Raw genomic sequence first — 20,532 nt, forward strand, 5'->3', positions numbered from 1 at the left:
TATATATATATATATAGCGCTCTGGTGTGTGCTGGCATACTCTCCCTCTGTTTTCCCAAAGGGCTAGTGGGGTCCTGTCCTCTATCAGAGCATTCCCTGTGTGTGTGCGGTGTGTCGGTACGATTGTGTCGACATGTTTGAGGAGGAAAATGAGATGGAGGCGGAGCAATTGCCTATTATACAGTTGTCACCCCCTAGGGAGTCGACACCTGAGTGGATGAGCTTGTGGAAGGAATTGCGTGACAGTGTCAGCTCCTTACGACAGACAGTTGACGACATGAGACAGCCGGCTACTCAGCTTGGGCCTGTCCAGTGGTCTCAAACGCCATCAGGGGCTTTAAAACGCCCGTTACCTCAAATGGCAGACACAGACACGGATACTGACTCCAGTGTCGGATGATGAGGAGACAAACGTGACTTCCACTAGGGCCACACGTTACATGATTGAAGCAATGAAAAATGTATTGCATATATCTGATAATACAAGTACCACTATGAAGGGTATTATGTTTGGTGAGAAAAAACTGCCTGTAGTTTTTCCTGTATCCGAGGAATTAAATGAACTGTGTGATGAGGCGTGGGTTTCCCCCGATAAAAAACTGATAATTCCTAAAAGGTTATTGGCACCGTACCCTTTCCCGCCAGAGGATAGGGCACGTTGGGAAACACCCCCTAGGGTGGATGAAGCGCTCACACGCTTGTCTAAACAGGTAGCACTACCCTCTCCTGATACGGCCGCCCTAAAGGAACCTGCCGATAGAAAGCTGGAGAATATCCTAAAATGTATATACTCTCACACGGGTGTTATACTGCGACCAGCAATCGCCTCAGCCTGGATGTGCAGTGCGGGCCTGGCGTGGTCTGATTCCCTGACTGAAAATATTGATACCCTAGATAGGGACAGTGTATTATTGACTATAGAGCATTTGAAGGATGCATTTCTATATATGCGTGATGCACAGAGGGATATTTGCCGACTGGCATCAAGAGTTAGCGCGCTGTCCATTTCTGCAAGAAGAGGTTTATGGACGCGGCAGTGGTCAGGGGATGCGGATTCTAAAAGGCACATGGAAGTATTGCCTTATAAGGGGGAGGAGTTATTTGGGGTAGGTCTATCAGACCTGGTAGCCACGGCAACTGCTGGAAAATCCACATTTTTACCCCAGGTAGCTTCTCAACCTAAGAAGACGCCGTATTATCAGGCGCAGTCCTTTCGGGCCCCATAAGGGCAAGCGGGCAAAAGGCGCCTCATTTCTGCCCCGTGGCAGAGGGAGAGGAAAAAGGCTGCAACAAACAGCCAGTTCCCAGGAACAAAAGCTCTCTCCCGCCTCCGCAAAGCCCTCAGCATGACGCTGGGGCTTAACAAGCGGACTCAGGCACGGTGGGGGCCCGTCTCAAGAAGTTCAGTGCGCAGTGGGCCCACTCGCAAGTGGACCCCTGGATCCTTCAGGTGGTATCTCAGGGGTACAAATTGGAATTCGAGACGTCTCCCCCTCGCCGTTTTCTAAAGTCTGCTTTACAGACGTCTCCCTCAGACAGGGAGGCAGTATTGGAAGCCATTCACAAGCTGTATTCCCAGCAGGTGATAATCAAGGTACCCCTCCTACAACAGGGAAAGGGGTACTATTCCACACTATTTGTGGTACCGAAGCCGGACGGCTCGGTGAGACCAATTTTAAACCTAAAATCCTTGAACACTTTCATACAAAGGTTCAAATTCAAGATGGAGTCACTCAGAGCAGTGATTGCAAACCTGGAAGAAGGGGACTATATGGTGTCTCTGGACATCAAAGATGCTTACCTACATGTCCCAATTTACCCTTCTCACCAAGGGTACCTCAGTTTTGTGGTACAGAACTGTCACTATCAGTTTCAGACGCTGCCGTTTGGATTGTCCACGGCACCCCGGGTCTTTACCAAGGTAATGGCCGAAATGATGATACTCCTTCGAAGGAAGGGAGTTTTAGTTATCCCTTACTTGGACGATCTCCTGATAAGGGCAAGATCCAGGGAACAGTTGGAAGTCGGGGTAGCACTATCTCAGATAGTGCTGCGCCAGCACGGTTGGATTCTCAATATTCCAAAATCGCAGCTGATCCCGACAACACGACTTTTCTATTCCTAGGGATGATCCTGGACACAGTCCAGAAAAAGGTGTTTCTCCCGGAGGAGAAAGCCAGGGAGTTATCCGAACTAGTCAGAAAGCTCCTAAAACCAGGCCAAGTATCAGTGCATCAATGCACAAGGGTCCTGGGAAAGATGGTGGCTTCTTACGAAGCAATCCCATTCGGCAGATTCCACGCAAGAACCTTCCAGTGGGATCTGCGAGACAAATGGTCCGGGTCGCATCTTCAGATGCATCAGCGGATAATCTTGTCACCAAGGACAAGAGTGTCTCTCCTGTGGTGGTTGCAGAGTGCTCATCTTCTAGAGGGCCGCAGATTCGGCATTCAGGACTGGGTCCTGGTGACCACGGATGCCAGCCTGAGAGGCTGGGGAGCAGTCACACAGGGAAGAAATTTCCAGGGCTTGTGGTCAAGCCTGGAGACATCACTTCACATAAATATCCTTGAGCTAAGAGCCATCTACAATGCTCTAAGCCTAGCAAGACCTCTGCTTCAAGGTCAGCCGGTGCTGATCCAGTCGGACAACATCACGGCAGTCGCCCACGTAAACAGACAGGGCGGCACAAGAAGCCGGAGGGCAATGACAGAAGTTGCAAGGATTCTTCGCTGGGCAGAAATTCATGTGATAGCACTGTCAGCAGTGTTCGTTCCGGGAGTGGGTGGACAACTGGGAAGCAGACTTCCTCAGCAGACACGACCTCCACCCGGGGGAGTGGGGACTTCACCCAGAAGTCTTCCACATGATTGTGAACCGTTGGGAAAAACCAAAGGTGGACATGATGGCGTCCCGCCTCAACAAAAAACTAGACAGGTATTGCGCCAGGTCAAGGGACCCTCAGGCAATAGCTGTGGACGCTCTGGTAACACCGTGGGTGTACCAGTCAGTGTATGTGTTCCCTCCTCTGCCTCTCATACCCAAGGTACTGAGAATCATAAGAAGGAGAGGAGTAAGGACTATACTCGTGGCTCCGGATTGGCCAAGAAGGACTTGGTACCCGGAACTTCAAGAGATGCTCACAGAGGACCCTCTACCTCTAAGAAAGGACCTGCTCCAGCAGGGACCCTGTCTGTTCCAATACTTACCGCGGCTGCGTTTGACGGCATGGCGGTTGAACGCCGGATCCTGAAGGAAAAAGGCATTCCGGATGAAGTCATCCCTACCCTGATCAAAGCCAGGAAGGATGTAACCGTACAACATTATCACCGTATTTGGCGTAAATATGTTGCGTGGTGCGAGGCCAGGAAGGCCCCTACAGAGGAATTTCAACTGGGTCGTTTCCTGCATTTCCTGCAAACAGGACTGTCTATGGGCCTAAAATTAGGGTCCATTAAGGTTCAAATTTCGGCCCTGTCGATTTTCTTCCAAAAAGAACTGGCTTCAGTTCCTGAAGTGCAGACGTTTGTCAAGGGGGTACTGCATATACAACCTCCTTTTGTGCCTCCAGTGGCACCTTGGGATCTCAATGTAGTTTTGGGGTTCCTAAAATAACATTGGTTTGAACCACTCTCCACTGTGGACTTAAAATATCTCACATGGAAAGTGGTAATGCTGTTAGCCCTGGCTTCAGCCAGGCGTGTCTCAGAATTGGCGGCTTTATCCTATAAAAGCCCTTACCTAATTTTTCATACGGACAGGGCAGAATTGAGGACTTGTCCTCAATCTCTCCCTAAGGTGGTTTCAGCATTTCACTTGAACCAGCCTATTGTGGTACCTGCGGCTACTAGGGACTTGGAGGACTCCAAGTTGCTGGACGTAGTCAGGGCCCTGAAAATATGTTTCTAGGACGGCTGGAGTCAGAAAATCTGACTCGCTGTTTATCCTGTATGCACCCAACAAGCTGGGTGCACCTGCTTCTAAGCAGACTATTGCTCGTTGGATTTGTAGTACAATTCAGCTTGCACATTCTGTGGCAGGCCTGCCACAGCCAAAATCTGTAAAAGCCCATTCCACAAGGAAAGTGGGCTCATCTTGGGCGGCTGCCCGAGGGGTCTCGGCTTTACAACTTTGCCGAGCAGCTACTTGGTCAGGGGCAAACACGTTTGCTAAATTCTACAAATTTGATACCCTGGCTGAGGAGGACCTGGAGTTCTCTCATTCGGTGCTGCAGAGTCATCCGCACTCTCCCGCCCGTTTGGGAGCTTTGGTATAATCCCCATGGTCCTTACGGAGTTCCCAGCATCCACTAGGACGTCAGAGAAAATAAGAATTTACTTACCGATAATTCTATTTCTCGTAGTCCGTAGTGGATGCTGGGCGCCCATCCCAAGTGCGGATTGTCTGCAATACTTGTACATAGTTATTGTTACAAAAATCGGGTTATTATTGTTGTGAGCCGTCTGTTCAGAGGCTCCTCTGTTATCATGCTGTTAACTGGGTTCAGATCACAGGTTGTACGGTGTGATTGGTGTGGCTGGTATGAGTCTTACCCGGGATTCAATATCCTTCCTTATTGTGTACGCTCGTCCGGGCACAGTATCCTAACAGGCTTGGAGGAGGGTCATAGGGGGAGGATCCAGTGCACACCAGGTAGTCCTAAAGCTTTTACTTTTGTGCCCAGTCTCCTGCGGAGCCGCTATTCCCCATGGTCCTTACGGAGTTCCCAGCATCCACTACGGACTACGAGAAATAGAATTATCGGTAAGTAAATTCTTATTTTGTATATAAAAACACTTGTTCGTGATATACGTGTATGTTTGGAGTATCACAAAATGTTTGCAAATTACATTTTCCACATGATATCCCTGGCATTCCTTTTCCTTATTACCCATGGTTACGGTGTGTCACACTGCTTAGTAACCGCTGGAGGAAGCACTCTGGCCTGTGTGTGTGGTGTTGTTGCCCACCATTGATTAAAGTGGCTAAAATTTGTAAATTCAAACATTTCTTCTTCTAAATGTGAATATCCTCATTTACATTTGAAGTTACATGGTTTTTTCATTACGTTTTAGGAAACCAGATGAACACAACAAAAATTCCATAGAATATTATTCCATAGAATATTACTATTTTTGTATGTAGATACAGGTGTACCTGCTTTATATACATGGATGTGGTGGTGCATTTATCCAGAATACTTTCAGAATATGGACTTTTCAATCATTTGGAGAACTACAACATGCTTCATAATGATTCCATTTTAGTTTGTATGTGTTGGTGTGGTTCCCCCCCCCCCCCCCCCATTTTTCACTTCGTACCTTTTTGATTCCTTTGTTGCATCACCTAGCATCGTTCATTGTGATTATTACTAATATGCAGAATTTTTCCTTCTAAATGTGAGTGGTCCTCACATCCAGTATTACAGGTTTTTTTCTTTACATTTTAGAAAACCAGGAGATGGACACCACAAGGATTCCAGGTATATAAAAGTACTATTTTTGTTTAGAAAAACACTTGTACTTTTATGTTTGGAGTATCACAAAATGCTTTCAAATTGCATTTTCCTCATGATATCCCTGGCATTCCTTTTCCTCATTACCCATGATTACGGTGTCTCGCACTGCTTAGCAATGCACTCAATGACCTGGCCTCTGTGTGGTGTCCTTTTTTTTTTTTTTTTTTTCTCTCTCCATTTTTCACTCAGGACCTTTGATTACTTTGTTGCATCACCTAGGATCGTTCATAGTGATTATTACGAACATGCAGAATTTTTCCTTCTAAATGTGAGCAGTCCTCGCTTACATCCAGTATTACAGGTTTTTTTCTTTACATTTTAGAAAACCAGGAGATGGACACCACAAGGATTCCAGGTATATAAAAGTACTATTTTTGTTTAGAAAAACCCTTGTGTGTTATATGGAGTTTCACAAAATGCTTGCAAATTACATTTCTTTTTCATCCACTAGGGGTCACTGGAGTACTCTTGGGATATGGACGGTGCTTTAGCAGGGATAGGCACATTTAAATATTTAAATGTGTAACCCTCCTCCATACTCCCAAATATCTCAGTGCTTTTTATGTGCCTCATGGGATAGCACATACTCCGCTTCCAGATATATTTATTTTTATTCTTAACTTTTTACTTTTTCACCACAGCCCTTCCCAGCTTACAAAGAAGCTTGGGTCCGGGTCTGTGTGTACTGCTATGGGCAGAACAGGCTTGTCGGCGCTCAAGCAGAGGAGTCCCGCCATAGACCTAAATCGGCTTCGGCTGATTTAGCCTCAGGCTGCAGGAGCTGGATGACGTTTGTATGTAGAAGCCCCATCAGAGCCTCCACTATCTTTTCAGATGCAGGTACCGAGCGGCCAGGCACATCAGACTGCCTCCGCTCCGTTTTATAGTGTGGGTTTACTTGGGAGCGGGGCGGTCAGCTCATGCTGCCGCCGCGCCATGTGGATGCATCACTAAACTGTGTCCGCCTTCAGCTCCCCTCACTGCTCCCCCCCCCCCCCCCATTGCTCCACCCGCTGGGTGCCCGCCTAACAAGCCACGTACAGCGTCCCAGCTGCCGCTGCACACTCTGCCGCTGGCCGCCGTCACTCCCTCACAGGCCCGAAGCGTCACTGAACCTCAGGGGGCAGCGGCCGCAGTCAGCTCCACGGCTGCAGCGCTTCGTCTCTCCCTGCTCACCGCTCACTTTCCTCGGATGCAGACAGCTCTGTGCTGCGGGCCGTCAGCTCAACTCCAGGAGGGTTTACATCGCTGAGGAGGGAGTTTGTGTGCCTAAAGATGGGGGGGCGCGCGCGTTGTGGGGCTTACATCCGTGACTAATAACAAATGACGGTGAGGTTTGGTCCCTAGCAACGGGATCTGAGGTTTATAAGGAGTAATATCCTAGTGGGCTAATGCAGAGGGTCCACTAAGCACAAGAACCTGGGCTCAAGTTCAGCTCTTGACCAGGTGTGTGTGATGTATGTGTATTTCTCTGACATTCTAGTGGATGCTGGGAACTCCGTAAGGACCATGGGGAATAGCAGGCTCCGCAGGAGACTGGGCACTCTAAAATAAAGATTAGGTACTATCTGGTGTGCACTGGCTCCTCCCTCTATGCCCCTCCTCCAGACCTCAGTTAGAATCTGTGCCCGGCCCGAGCTGGTTGCACACTAGGGGCTCTCCTGAGCTCCTAGTAAAGTATTTGTTAGGTTTTTTATTTCCAGTGAGATCTGCTGGCAACAGACTCACTGCTACGAGGGACTAAGGGGAGAAGAAGCGAATCTACCTGCTTGCAGCTAGCTTGGGCTTCTTAGGCTACTGGACACCATTAGCTCCAGAGGGATCGAACACAGGCCCAGCCTCGGTCGTCTGGTCCTGGAGCCGCGCCGCCGTCCCCCTTACAGAGCCAGAAGCAAGAAGAACGTCCTGGAAATCGGCGGCTGAAGACTTCGGTCTTCATTAAGGTAGCGCACAGCACTGCAGCTGTGCGCCATTGCTCCCTATGCACACCACATACTCCGGTCACTGATGGGTGCAGGGCGCTGGGGGGGGGGGGCTGCAATTAGAGTACCTTACAACACATAATATAGCCTAATAAGCTATATATGTGTACAAATCCCCTGCCATAATACAATTATAAGAGCGGGAGAAGTCCGCCGGAAAAGGGGCGGGGCTATCTCCCTCAGCACACTGGTGCTATTTTCTCTTCACAGTGCAGCTGGAAGACAGCTCCCCAGGCTCTCCCCTGCAGTTTCCAGGCTCAAAGGGTTAAAAAGAGAGGGGGGGCACTAAATTTAGGCGAAAACTGTATATAAAAAGCAGCTATAGGGATAAATCACTTTTTATTAGTGTAAATCCCTGATTAAATAGCGCTGTGGTGTGTGCTGGCATACACTCTGTCTCCCCAAAGGACTTTGTGGGGTACTGTCCTCAGTCAGAGCATTCCCTGTGTGTGTGCGGTGTGTCGGTACGGCTGTGTCGACTTGTTTGATGAGGAGGCTTATGTGGAAGCTGAGCAGGTGCCGATAAATGTGATGTCACCCCCTGCGGGGCCGACACCAGAGTGGGTGGATATGTGGAAGGTATTAACCGACAGTGTCAACTCCTTACATAAAAGGCTGGATGACGTAACAGCCATGGGACAGCCGTCTTCTCAGCCCGCGCCTGCCCAGGCGTCTCAAAGGCCATCAGGGGCTCAAAAACGCCCGCTACCTCAGATGGCAGACACAGATGTCGACACGGAGTCTGACTCCAGTGTCGACGAGGTTGAGACATATACACAATCCACTAGGGGCATCCGTTGCATGATTTCGGCAATGAAAAATGTGTTACACATTTCTGACATTAAACCAAGTACCACTAAAAAGGGGTTTTATGTTTGGGGAGAAAAAGCAGCCAGTGTTTTGATCCCCCAGATGAATTGAATGAAGTGTGTGAAGCGTGGGTTTCCCCCGGTAAGAAACTGGTAATTTCTAAAAAGTTACTGATGGCGTACCCTTTCCCGCCAGAGGATAGGTCACGTTGGGAGAGATCCCCTAGGGTGGATAAGGCGCTCACACGTTTGTCAAAAAAGGTGGCACTGCCGTCTCAGGATACCGCCACCTTGAAGGAGCCTGCTGATAGAAAGCAGGAGGAAATCTTGAAGTCTGTATATACACACTCGGGTACTATACTGAGACCTGCAATTGCCTCAGCATGGAGGTGTAGTGCTGCTGCAGCGTGGTCTGATACCCTGTCAGATAATATTGTTACCCTCGACAGGGATACTATTTTGCTAACCATAGAGCATATTAAAGACGTCGTCTTATATATGAGGGATGCACAGAGGGATATTTGCCGGCTGGCATCCAGAATTAATGCATGTCCATTTTTGCCAGGAGGGTATTATGGACCCGGCAGTGGACAGGTGATGCTGATTCTAAAAGGCACATGGAGATTCTGCCTTATAAGGGTGAGGAATTGTTTTGGGATGGTCTCTCGGACCTCGTATCCACAGCAACAGCTGGGAAGTCAAAATTTTTACCTCAGGTTCCCTCACAGCCTAAGAGAGCACCGTATTATCAGGTACAGTCCTTTCGGCCTCAGAAAAGCAAGCGGGTCAAAGGCGCTTCCTTTCTGCCAGAGGCAAGGGAAGAAGGAAAAAGGCTGCACCAGACAGCCAGTTCCCAGGATCAAAAATCTTCCCCCGCTTCCTCTAAGTCCACCGCATGACGCTGGGGCTCCACAGGCTGAGCCAGGTGCGGTTGGGGCGTGTCTCCGGAACTTCAGCGACCAGTGGGCTCGCTCACAGATGGATCCCTGGGTACTGCAAGTAGTATCACAGGGATACAAGCTGGAGTTCGAGGCGACTCCCCCTCGCCGTTACCTCAAATCAGCCTTGCCTGCTGCCCTCAGAGGAAGGGAGGTAGTACTGGTGGCAATTCACAAGCTGTATCTTCAGCAGGTGATAATCTAGGTACCCCTCCTTCAACAGGGACGGGGTTACTATTCCACAATGTTGTGGTACCGAAACCAGACGGTTCGGTGAGACCCATTCTAAATTTAAAATCCTTGAACATTTATATAAAAAAGTTCAAAGTACCTCAAGGTTGTGGTACAGGACTGTCATTACCAATTCCAGACGTTGCCGTCTGGTCTGTCCACGGCACCGTGGGTATTTACCGAGGTAATGGCCGAAATGATGATGCTCCTCCGAAAGAAGGGAGTCATGATTATTCCGTACTTGGACGATCTCCTTATAAAGGCGAGGTCCAAAGAGCAGTTGCTAGTCGGCGTGGCACTATCTCAGGAAGTGCTGCATCAGCACGGCTGGATTCTGAATATCCCAAAGTCGCAGCTGATTCCTGCGACGCGTGTGCTGTTCTTGGGCATGATTCTGGACACAGAACAGAAGAAGATATTTCTCCCGGAGGAGAAGGCCCAGGAATTATCATCTCTGGTCAGGGACCTCCTGAAACCAAAACAGGTGTCGGTGCATGGCTGCATGCGAGTCCTGGGAAAGATGGTAGCTTCTTACGAAGCAAGTCCCTTCGGCAGATTCCATGCAAGGATCTTCCAGTGGGATCTGTTGGACAAGTGGTCCGGATCGCATCTCCAGATGCATCGGTTAATCACCCTGTCCCCGCGAGGGCCAGGGTGTCTCTGCTGTGGTGGCTGCAGAGTGCTTATCTGCGCGAAGGCCGCAGATTCGGCATACAGGACTGGGTACTGGTGACCACGGATGCAAGCCTCCGAGGTTGGGGGGCAGTCACCCAGGGAAGAAACTTCCAAGGACAATGGTCAAGTCAGGAAACTTCCCTACACATAAATATTCTGGAACTAAGGGACATTTACAACGCCCTGAGTCAAGCAGAACCCCTGCTTCGAAACCAACCGGTTCTGATTCAGTCAGACAACATCACAGCGGTCGCCCATGTAAACCGCCAGGGCGGCACAAGAAGCAGGGTGGCAATGGCAGAAGCCACAAGGATTCTTTGATGGCGGAGAATCACGTGATAGCACTGTCAGCAGTGTTCATTCCGGGAGTGGACAACTGGGAAGCAGACTTCCTCAGCAGGCACGACCTCCACCCGGGAGAGTGGGGACTTCATCCAGAAGTCTTCCAGCTGATTGTGAACCGTTGGGAACGGCCACAGGTGGACATGATGGCGTCCCGCCTCAACAAAAAGCTAAAAAGATATTGCGCCAGGTCAAGGGACCCTCAGGCGATAGCTGTGGACGCTCTAGTGACACCGTGGGTGTACCAGTCGGTTTATGTGTTCCCTCCTCTTCCTCTCATACTCAAGGTACTGAGAATAATAATAAGGAGAGGAGTAAGAACTATACTCATTGTTCCGGATTGGCCAAGAAGAGCTTGGTACCCAGAACTTCAAGAAATTATCTCAGAGGACTATTGGCCTCTGACGCTCAGACAGGACCTGCTGCTGCAGGGGCCCTGTCTGTTCCAAGACATACCGCGGCTGCGTTTGACGGCATGGCGGTTGAACACCGGATCCTAAAGGAAAAGGGCATTCCGGAGGAAGTCATTCCTACGCTGATTAAAGCTAGGAAGGATGTGACCGCAAAACATTATCACCGCATATGGCGGAAATATGTTGCTTGGTGTGAGGCCTGGAAGGCCCCAACGGAGGAATTTCAGCTGGGTCGATTTCTGCACTTCCTACAGTCAGGGGTGACTATGGGCCTCAAATTGGGTTCCATTAAGGTCCAGATTTCGGCTCTGTCGATTTTCTTCCAAAAAGAACTGGCTTCACTGCCTGAAGTTCAAACTTTTGTTAAAGGAGTGCTGCATATTCAGCCCCCTTTTGTGCCTCCAGTGGCACCTTGGGATCTCAACGTGGTGTTGGATTTCCTAAAGTCGCATTGGTTGAGCCACTAAAAACCGTGGAGCAAAAATATCTCACGCGGAAAGTGGTCATGCTGTTGGCCTTTGCTTCGGCCAGGCGTGTATCAGAATTGGCGGCTTTGTCATGTAAAAGCCCTTATCTGATTTTTCATATGGATAGGGCGGAATTGAGGACTCGTTCCCAATTTCTTCCTAAGGTGGTATCAGCGTTTCATTGAACCAACCTATTGTGGAGCCTGCGGCTACTCGGGACTTGGAGGATTCCAAGTTGCTGGACGTAGTCAGGGCCCTGAAAATCTATGTTTCCAGGACGGCTAGAGTCTGAAAAACTGACTCGCTATTTATCCTGTATGCACCCAACAAGCTGGGTGCTCCTGCTTCAAAGCAGACTATTGCTCGCTGGATCTATAGCACGATTCAACCGGCACATTCTGCGGCTGGACTGCCGCATCCTAAATCGGTAAAAGCCCATTCCACAAGGAAGGTGGGCTCTTCTTGGGCGGCTGCCCGAGGATTCTCGGCTTTACAGCTTTGCCGAGCTGCTACTTGGTCGGGTTCAAACACTTTTGCAAAATTCTACAAGTTTGATACCCTGGCTGAGGAGGACCTTGAGTTTGCTCATTCGGTGCTGCAGAGTCATCCGCACTCTCCCGCCCGTTTGGGAGCTTTGGTATAATCCCCATGGTCCTTACAGAGTACCCAGCATCCACTAGGACGTCAGAGAAAATAAGAATTTACTCACCGGTAATTCTATTTCTCGTAGTCCGTAGTGGATGCTGGGAGCCCGTCCCAAGTGCGGACTCTCTGCAATACATGTATATAGTAATTGCTTAACTTAAAGGGTTATTGTTATGAGCCATCCATTGAATGAGGCTCAGTTATTGTTCATACTGTTAACTGGGTATAGTTATCACAAGTTGTACGGTGTGATTGGTGTGGCTGGTATGAGTCTTACCCTGGATTCCAATTCCTTTCCTAGTAATGTCAGCTCTTCCGGGCACAGTTTCCCTAACTGAGGTCTGGAGGAGGGGCATAGAGGGAGGAGCCAGTGCACACCAGATAGTACCTAATCTTTCTTTTAGAGTGCCCAGTCTCCTGCGGAGCCCGTCTATTCCCCATGGTCCTTACGGAGTACCCAGCATCCACTACGGACTACGAGAAATTGAATTACCGGTGAGTAAATTCTTATATATATATATAATATAATTATATATAATTAGTGAAAGCGCCAGTGTACTTGTGTATAAATAGTCCAGCAAAGCCAACAGATGATCTGTAGGGAGTCTGCACTTATAACCACGTATATCAGGGCCGCTGCTCCCCTACTCCAACTCCAGAAACCCAGGATTCATAGGTGTATTTTCTAACAAAAAAGACAAAAGAAGAGGGGGCGCTCCATAGTGCATAAAAGTTTTAATTCAAACAGACAGATAAGACTGTGAACTCCTAGAGATGTGACTCGTACCAGAGAATAAAACACTGTGGGCTGGTTACCACACGACATGTAATGTTACCATCCAGGCAATACTCGCCCCCCAGTTTAACGACTCTCCAGAGCAGAACACATGAAGCTGCCAGCCGGAAAAGATGTTTTAGCTTCACACGGACCCGCCGTGTGTGTGTGAGCTGCTGCACTGGATCGCTTAGACACAGTAAAGGATTGCCAGAGGTGCAGATAGAGAGCGCGCTGTCAGATCACACCCTGACCGGTTTCGTCTGAAAGACTTCGTCAGAGGGACGCTCTCTGGAGTTCAGTCTTTTACCTGTCTGTTTGAATTAAAACTTTTATGCACTATGGAGCGCCCCCTCTTCTTTTGTCTTTTTTGTTTTATATATATATATATATATATATATATATATATATATATATATATATATATATATATATATATATATATATATATAAAAATCTTACGTCCTAGAGGATGCTGGGGACTCCAAAAGGACCATGGGGTATAGACTGGATCCGCAGGAGGGATCAGTACTAAATGCCGCCGGCTGGAATCCCGGCGGTCGAAATACCGACAGGGAGCTTGGCCACACTAAAAATACTTAAACTGGGTGTGAACTGGCTCCTCCCTCTATGCCCCTCCTCCAGACCTCAGTTAGACTTTGTGCCCAGGACTGACTGGACACTCACTAGGGGAGCTCTCCTGAGTTTCTCTAGAAAAGACTTTTGTTAGGTTTTTTTATTTTCAGCGGGCTCGATCACTTGGTGCGCATTGCTGCTTGTTCCCGGAGCCGCGCCGTCACCCCTCTCACAGAAGCCAGGTGAGTATGCAGAAGGCAGAAGACTTCAGGACGGCAGACTTCAGTAACGAAGGTACAGCGCAGTGCTGTGCTCCATGCTCCCACACACTCACCAACGGCTCTCACACCGTTTCTCAGACTCCTGCCGGCGTTTTCAGTTTTTCAAATTTGGGTTGAAGCGCATTGGGAAGGGGCGGAGCTTAGCCGCGCGGCTCACAGCGCCATTTTCTCCTCCACATGCAGCTGAAGAAGACGCTGCCCGGGACCTCCACAGTACCTCTGAAAGTAACGGGGTGCTAATAGGGAGGGGGGGGGGGGGCATTTTGTGGTGCATTTTGTTATATTTTGAGCAGCGCTGGTCACATATATCCCTTGACGGGATATTTGGGCACTGGGGTGTGAGCTGGCATACTCCCTCTGTGTATCTCTATCTGGGCTTCATTGTGGTCCTGTCCCCTAGCTGAGACATTCTGTGTGTGTCCGTGTGTCGATAATACGTGTCGGCATGTCTGAGGCTGAATGTTATTCACCGGAGGAGGTTATTGGGGGAGCAGATACGGGTCTAAATTTGGCCCTGTCGATGCAGCCGACACCTGATTTACTCACATTGCTAAATACAATTAATACAAATGTAGCTTCTTTGTCAAAGAGGTTGGTAGCCGAATATTACATTAGAATAGTTTCTACTTCTTGCTAATCACAACGGAGCATTTACGCATGGCTGCTATAGAGGTCAGCCAGGTTAGTCTCTGATTTCAGCATCACTCATTGTGGTTGACACTTTGCCTACACAGATGGACGCGGAATCAAATCTAGAAATACTGTTGCCTTACACGGGCTACAGCGTGAGTCTGGTTTCCGGCCATTGACAAGCCAGTTCCTAAAGGGAAACACGCTACAACCAGTGTTCAGATCTTTTAGACCTCAGCCTTTTCGAAGCTATCCTACAACACAGTGCACGTGGTAGACAACGTGGTTTTCAATAAACCACTAACCATCGTTCGGACACAAGGCTGCTGCTAAGCCAGTGGCATGGCGAGCTTTCAACTGTCTCGAATCGTCTTTTGTGGGAGCAAATCTACAGAGGTTTCATTTGATGTGACTGCGGAAATCCACAGATCTGTGGATCCTCAATTTAGTCCTCAAAACTTTACAACATAGAGTTCCATTGGCTACCACCTTTGTGGTGGTTTTTCCACGGCAACATCCTATACAAGCCTGATTGTCAGAAGGCACAAAGGCAGTCTCTCGTAGATCTAAGATTATTATTTAAAAAATAATAAATATATCTATATCTATATATCTATATATCTATCTATCTATCTATATATCTATCTATCTATATATCTATCTATCTATATATCTATATATCTATCTATCTATCTATATATATATATATATATATATATATATATATATATATATATATATATATATATATATATATATATATATATATATATATCTCTATCTCTATCATTTTTTTTTTTTTTTTTTGTAGTACCACAGCTGGACGGCTCGGTCATAACCATATTGAGCCTAAAGAGCCTCAATCAGTACATGCCTTGCTACATTTTTAAAATGGAATTCCTGCGGTCCGTGATTGCAGGTTTACAACCACAGAAATCATAATTTCACTGAAGCTCTGGTTTACGCATTCAAATTTTTTGACAAACCATTATTTTCAGACACTACTGTTTGGCCTCTCATCGGCGCCACGTGTAGTCACAAGGGTGATGTCTGTGATAACCTATTCTCAGATCCCTGGTAGTGATAAATGGTTCTGTGCTTAGACAACCTTCTCATCAAAGCTCTGTCTCAACAAGTACAACAATGTGCTAGGTCAGCACGGTTGGATTGTCAACTTCCACAAATCAAGCAGCCTGTCAAGGAATTGCCTTTCTAAGAAACAAAAAGCACAAATTTAGTTCTCTCGTACAGTTTTTGCTCGATTCACAGGCAGTCTTGGAGCACTTGTGCATGCGACTGTTAGAAAACATAGGGGCATTTTTAAAAAGCACTCTATTTCGGAAGTTGCACTCAAGCTCTTCAACAGAATCTTCTCGCACAGTGGTCAGATTCATCAGATAGTGTGCTTATATCTAAGAGCCAGAGTATCACTATTCTAGTGCCACCACGTACTCAATCTCACTGCGGGGAGACTGTTCCGAGTCTCGACTTACCGAATTCAGTTGATGGACGCAAGTCTCAGAGGTTGGGGAGTAGTAGTCCTACATAGTCTATCATCATACAGGAAAGATTACGGACAATAAATGTTCTAGAACTCAAGTCAATGTACAATACACTGCGACAGGAAGTTCACATGCTCCAGTCTCGGGTGGTTTAGGTTCAGTCAGACAACGCGACGGCAATCGCATAAATCACCAAACAAAAAGGGACAAGTTGTTTGAATCCTGAATTGTTTCCAGCATCACCAAGGGATATTGTCGGCAGTGTTCATTCCAGAAGCCGACTACTCAAAAGCAGTTTATATCAACCTTCGGGATTTTCATCCACAGGAATGGTCAAGAAATTCAGAAGTGTTACAGATGTTAGTACAGCTACCCACAGCTGGATCTAATAGCTTCTCGCCAACAACTTTAAACACCCAATATGTGTTCTAAACAAAGAAGGCAGTGGATGCTCTCACGATAGCGTGGCTGTACAGGCTTTGGTATCTATTCCACCTTTTTTACGCTGCTTCTTTGATTGAGAGTCAGGCTAGTGGTGCCTCATTGGCATTACAAAGCGTGGTTTCGAATCTCCGTGCTTTACTCGCAGCCCATCCATGCTGCCATGCCCAGACCTAATACAACCTGGTACGTTATTTTAGCCAAAATTAGTGCGGCAGAGTTTGCCAGGGTGGCGGTTGACACCGCACTCTCAAGACGAGAGGTCATTCCATTATCTGTTATACCAACCAGGTTGCATGCTAGGAAGCCTGTTACAGCAGCTCATTATCAGTAATTGGCGAGCTTTATATAGGGTGGTGTGAAGTTCAGAAGTTGCTGACTTCTTTCACGTTTCTCGTCTTTTGCTATGTTACAAACTAGGTTAGATGGAGGACTAAGTGTATCTACACTAAGGTTGCAGGTCTCTTCCTTGGCAATTTACTTTCAAAGGTGTTTGGCCTTTGGCCAACAGTTTACTTTTTCCTGCAAGGCATTCTCCCTCCATTTATGCCGCCTACAGCGCCATAAAACTTCAATCTGGTTTTAGACTTCGTACAGTATTCAAAATTTGAACCCTAATAACGCGTGGAGGTTAAGTTTCTAACTTGGAAAACAGTGTTTCTCCTAGCCTAAGCTTTGGCAAGGCATGCTTCACAATTGGGTGCCTTGATTTGCAAGCCACCGGGTTTAATGTTTTATGATCTTAGCGCGGAATTTCGAAGGAATCCCGCTTTCCTACCAAAGGTAGTACAGGTTGAGTATCCCATATCCAAATATTCCGAAATACAGACTTTTTTGAGTGAGAGTGAGATAGTGAAATCTTTGTTTTCTGTGGCTCAATGTACTCAAACTTTGTTTAATACACAAAGTTATTAAAAATTGTATTAAATGACCTTCAGGCTGTGTGTATAAGGTGTATCTGAAACATAAATCATTCTGTGCTTAGACTTGGGTCCCATCGCCATGATATCTCATTATGGTATGCGATTATTCCAAAATACGGAAAAATCCGATATCCAAAATACCTCTGGTCCCAAGCGTCTTGGATAAGGGATACTCAACCTGTATCTTTTTACATCAAGCAACCAATCGTAGTGCCGGTATTAGAAAGTCCAGAATCTCCAGCTACTTTGGATGTGGTACGCGCACTACTCGTTTATGTAGCCAAACATCAACCGTTCATAAAACGGATACATTGTTTGTTCTCAAGATGGGTCGGCCAGCTTCCAGGCAGACCTTGGCCAGATGGATTAAGCTGACCATACGTCGGGCTTATCTTTATGCTAGGCTACAACCGCCTGCATCGGTTTCAGTTGATTCCACAGGTTCTGTGGGAACTTCATGAGCAGCAGGTCATGGAGCTTCTACAATGCCGTGCGACTACATAGTCATCAGTGCGCACGTTTGTGCGCTTTTACAAGTTTGATACATTGGCTGAATCAGCTTCTAGCTTTGACCGTCTAGTGTTACAGGTGCCATACAGCTCTCCCGCCCAAGGGGGAAACTTTGGTACGTCCCAAGAGTACTCCAATGACCCCTAGTGGATGAAAAAGAAAATAGGATTTTGGTACTTACCAGGTAAATCCTTTTCTTTGAATCCATAGGGGACACTGGATGCCCACCCAGAGCAGTTTTTCAGTAGCTTGGGGTAAGTTCTGAAAACCTTATGGTAACACGTTATCACAAACTAATTCTGATGTTATAGTGATTATCTATTGTGTCAACTTTCTACTAGTTGTCCGTTATGTTAGGTGTCAACTTTATTGTCAGTTATATTATAATGTAATATATAATTCTCCATTGTTCGTCCTCTCTGTCGCTCCTATTCGGCTCAGTAAAAAACACTGAGGTACTTGGGAGTATGGAGGAGGGTTACACATTTTAAATATTTTAAATGCGCCTGTCCCTGCTAAAGCACCGTCCATATGCCAAGAGTACTCCAGTGACCCCTATGGATTCAAAGAAAAGGATTTACCTGGTAAGTACCAAAATCCTTTTTCCCCCACATGATATCCCTGGCGTTTTTTTTTCCTCATTACCCATGATTACGGTGTGTCACACTGCTTAGCAATCGCTGGAGGAAGCACTCTATGACCAGGCCTATGTGTGTGTGTTGTGTTGCCTATCATTGATTAAAGTGGCTAAAATTAGTACATGCAAACATTGCTTTTTCTAAATGTGAATATCCTCATTTACATTCGAAGTTACATGTTTTTTCATTACGTTTTAGGAAACCAGATGAACCCAACAAAGATTCCAGGTATAGAAAATGAGGATACCATTCAAGTGGAATATGTAACGTATATCACAATAAAATGAGAACTTTTTGCATATTTTGAAAAATCTGGAGAGTGCCTCCATTATTTCTCTATAATTACAATGCTCTGGCATTGGAGTGGACACCCCAGTTGATGTTTTTTCTGAGGATGTGAGTGCGACCCTTTTGGATATATTTTTGTATATAGATACATGTGTACCTGTTTTTTTATATACATGGATGTGGTGGTGCATTTATCCAGAATACTTTCAGAATATGGACTTTTCAATTATTTGGAGAACTACAACATGCTTCATAATGATTCCATTTTAGTTTGTATGTGTGGGGGTGTTTAATTTCTTTTATTTATTCCCCCCCCCCCCCCCCCATTTCTCTAACGTCCTATTGAATGCTGGGGACTCCGTAAGGACCATGGGGAATAGACGGGCTCCGCAGGAGACTGGGCACTCTAAGAAAGAATAAGGACTACTGGTGTGCACTGGCTCCTCCCTCTATGCCCCTCCTCCAGACCTCCATTAGAATCTGTGCCCGGACGGAGCTGGGTGCACTTTAGTGAGCTCTCCTGAGATTGCTAATAAGAACGTATGTTAGGATTTTTTATTTTCAGAGAGCTTCTGCTGGCAACAGACTCTCTGCTACGTGGGACTGAGGGGAGAGAAGCAAACCTACTAACTGCGGCTAGGTTGCGCTTCTTAGGCTACTGGACACCATTAGCTCCAGAGGGATCAAACACAGGAACTTAACCTTGGTCGTCCGTTCCCGGAGCCGCACCGCCGTCCCCCTCGCAGAGCCAGAAGACAGAAGCCGGCGGGTGAAGCAAGAAGACGTCAAAATCGGCGGCAGAAGACTCCTGTCTTCATATGAGGTAGCGCACAGCACTGCAGCTGTGCGCCATTGCTCCCACACTAACCCACACACTCCGGTCACTGTAGGGTGCGGGGGGGGGGGGGGCGCCCTGAGCAGCAATTGAGTGCCTCCTAGCAAAATAGGGCATATATACAGCTGGGCACTGTAATATGCATGAGCCCCCGCCATTATTTTTACACAGAATCGCGGGACAGAAGCCCGCCGCTGATGGGGCAGGGTTTCTTCCTCAGCACTCACCAGCACCATTTTCTCTCCACAGCTCAGCTGAGAGGAAGCTCCCCAGGCTCTCCCCTGCAGAAGCTTGATAGAAGGGGGTGAAAAGAGAGGGGGGGGGGCACATAAATTTGGCGTAAAAACAGTATATACAGCAGCTACTGGGTTAACCACTACGTTACTGTGTGATTCCTGGGTCATATAGCGCTGGGTTGTGTGCTGGTATACTCTCTCTCTGTCTCTCCAAAGGGCCTTGTGGGAGAACTGTCTTCAAATAGAGCATCCGCTGTGTGTGTGGTGTCGGTACGGGTGTCGACATGTCTGAGGTAAAAGGCACCCCTAAGCAGGAGATGGAGCTAATGTGTGTGAGAGGGTGTCTCCGTCGACAACGCCGACACCGGTTTGGATATGTGTAAGTGCTAAGGTGAATTTATGGCACAAAAGATTAGAGAACAGACAGGAAATCTACCCAGGTCTGTCCCTATGGCGCAGAGGCCTTCAGAGTCAATGCTCACTATCCAAAATAATAAACACTGATATCGACACGGAGGTTGACTCCAGTGTCTACTACGATAATGCAAAGTTACAGCCAAAATGGCAGGAAAGTATTCAATATATGATTATTGTAATAAAAGATGATTTGCATATCACTGATGACTCATCTGTTCCTGACACAAGGGTACACATGTTTAAGGGGTAGAAAGCTGAGGTAAATTTCCCTCCTCTCATGATAAAAATGAGCGGGAATCTCCAGACAAGAGACTGCAGTTTCCCACAAAGAATTCTCAGGCAGTATCCTTTCCCCACTAGGGCCAGGATACGATGGGAATCTTCCCCTAGGGTGTCACAAACGGTAGCCCTGTCTTAACAGCTATTTTCAGGGATCCTGCAGATAGCGTGCACATTCTGG

At 47.2% G+C, this 20,532-nt stretch overlaps 1 protein-coding gene across 49 annotated transcripts in view; it reads left to right on the forward strand.

Annotated features, from left to right (window-relative positions):
- The window catches only part of LOC134927837 (uncharacterized), a 1,188,393-nt gene that overhangs the window by 838,512 nt on the left and 329,349 nt on the right, over nt 1-20,532 (forward strand). For 26 of the 49 annotated variants that reach the window (XM_063922861.1, XM_063922855.1, XM_063922854.1 and 23 more), the window contains 3 exons: nt 5,450-5,482; nt 5,841-5,873; nt 18,495-18,524. In XM_063922861.1, the coding sequence (XP_063778931.1) occupies nt 5,450-5,482; nt 5,841-5,873; nt 18,495-18,524 (96 nt within the window). The remainder of the gene's footprint in view (nt 1-5,449; nt 5,483-5,840; nt 5,874-18,494; nt 18,525-20,532) is intronic. The other 23 variants (XM_063922852.1, XM_063922843.1, XM_063922859.1 and 20 more) reach the window with 5 other exon arrangements.

This window comes from Pseudophryne corroboree, chromosome 5, assembly GCF_028390025.1.
Source record: "Pseudophryne corroboree isolate aPseCor3 chromosome 5, aPseCor3.hap2, whole genome shotgun sequence".
Lineage (NCBI taxonomy): Eukaryota > Metazoa > Chordata > Amphibia > Anura > Myobatrachidae > Pseudophryne > Pseudophryne corroboree.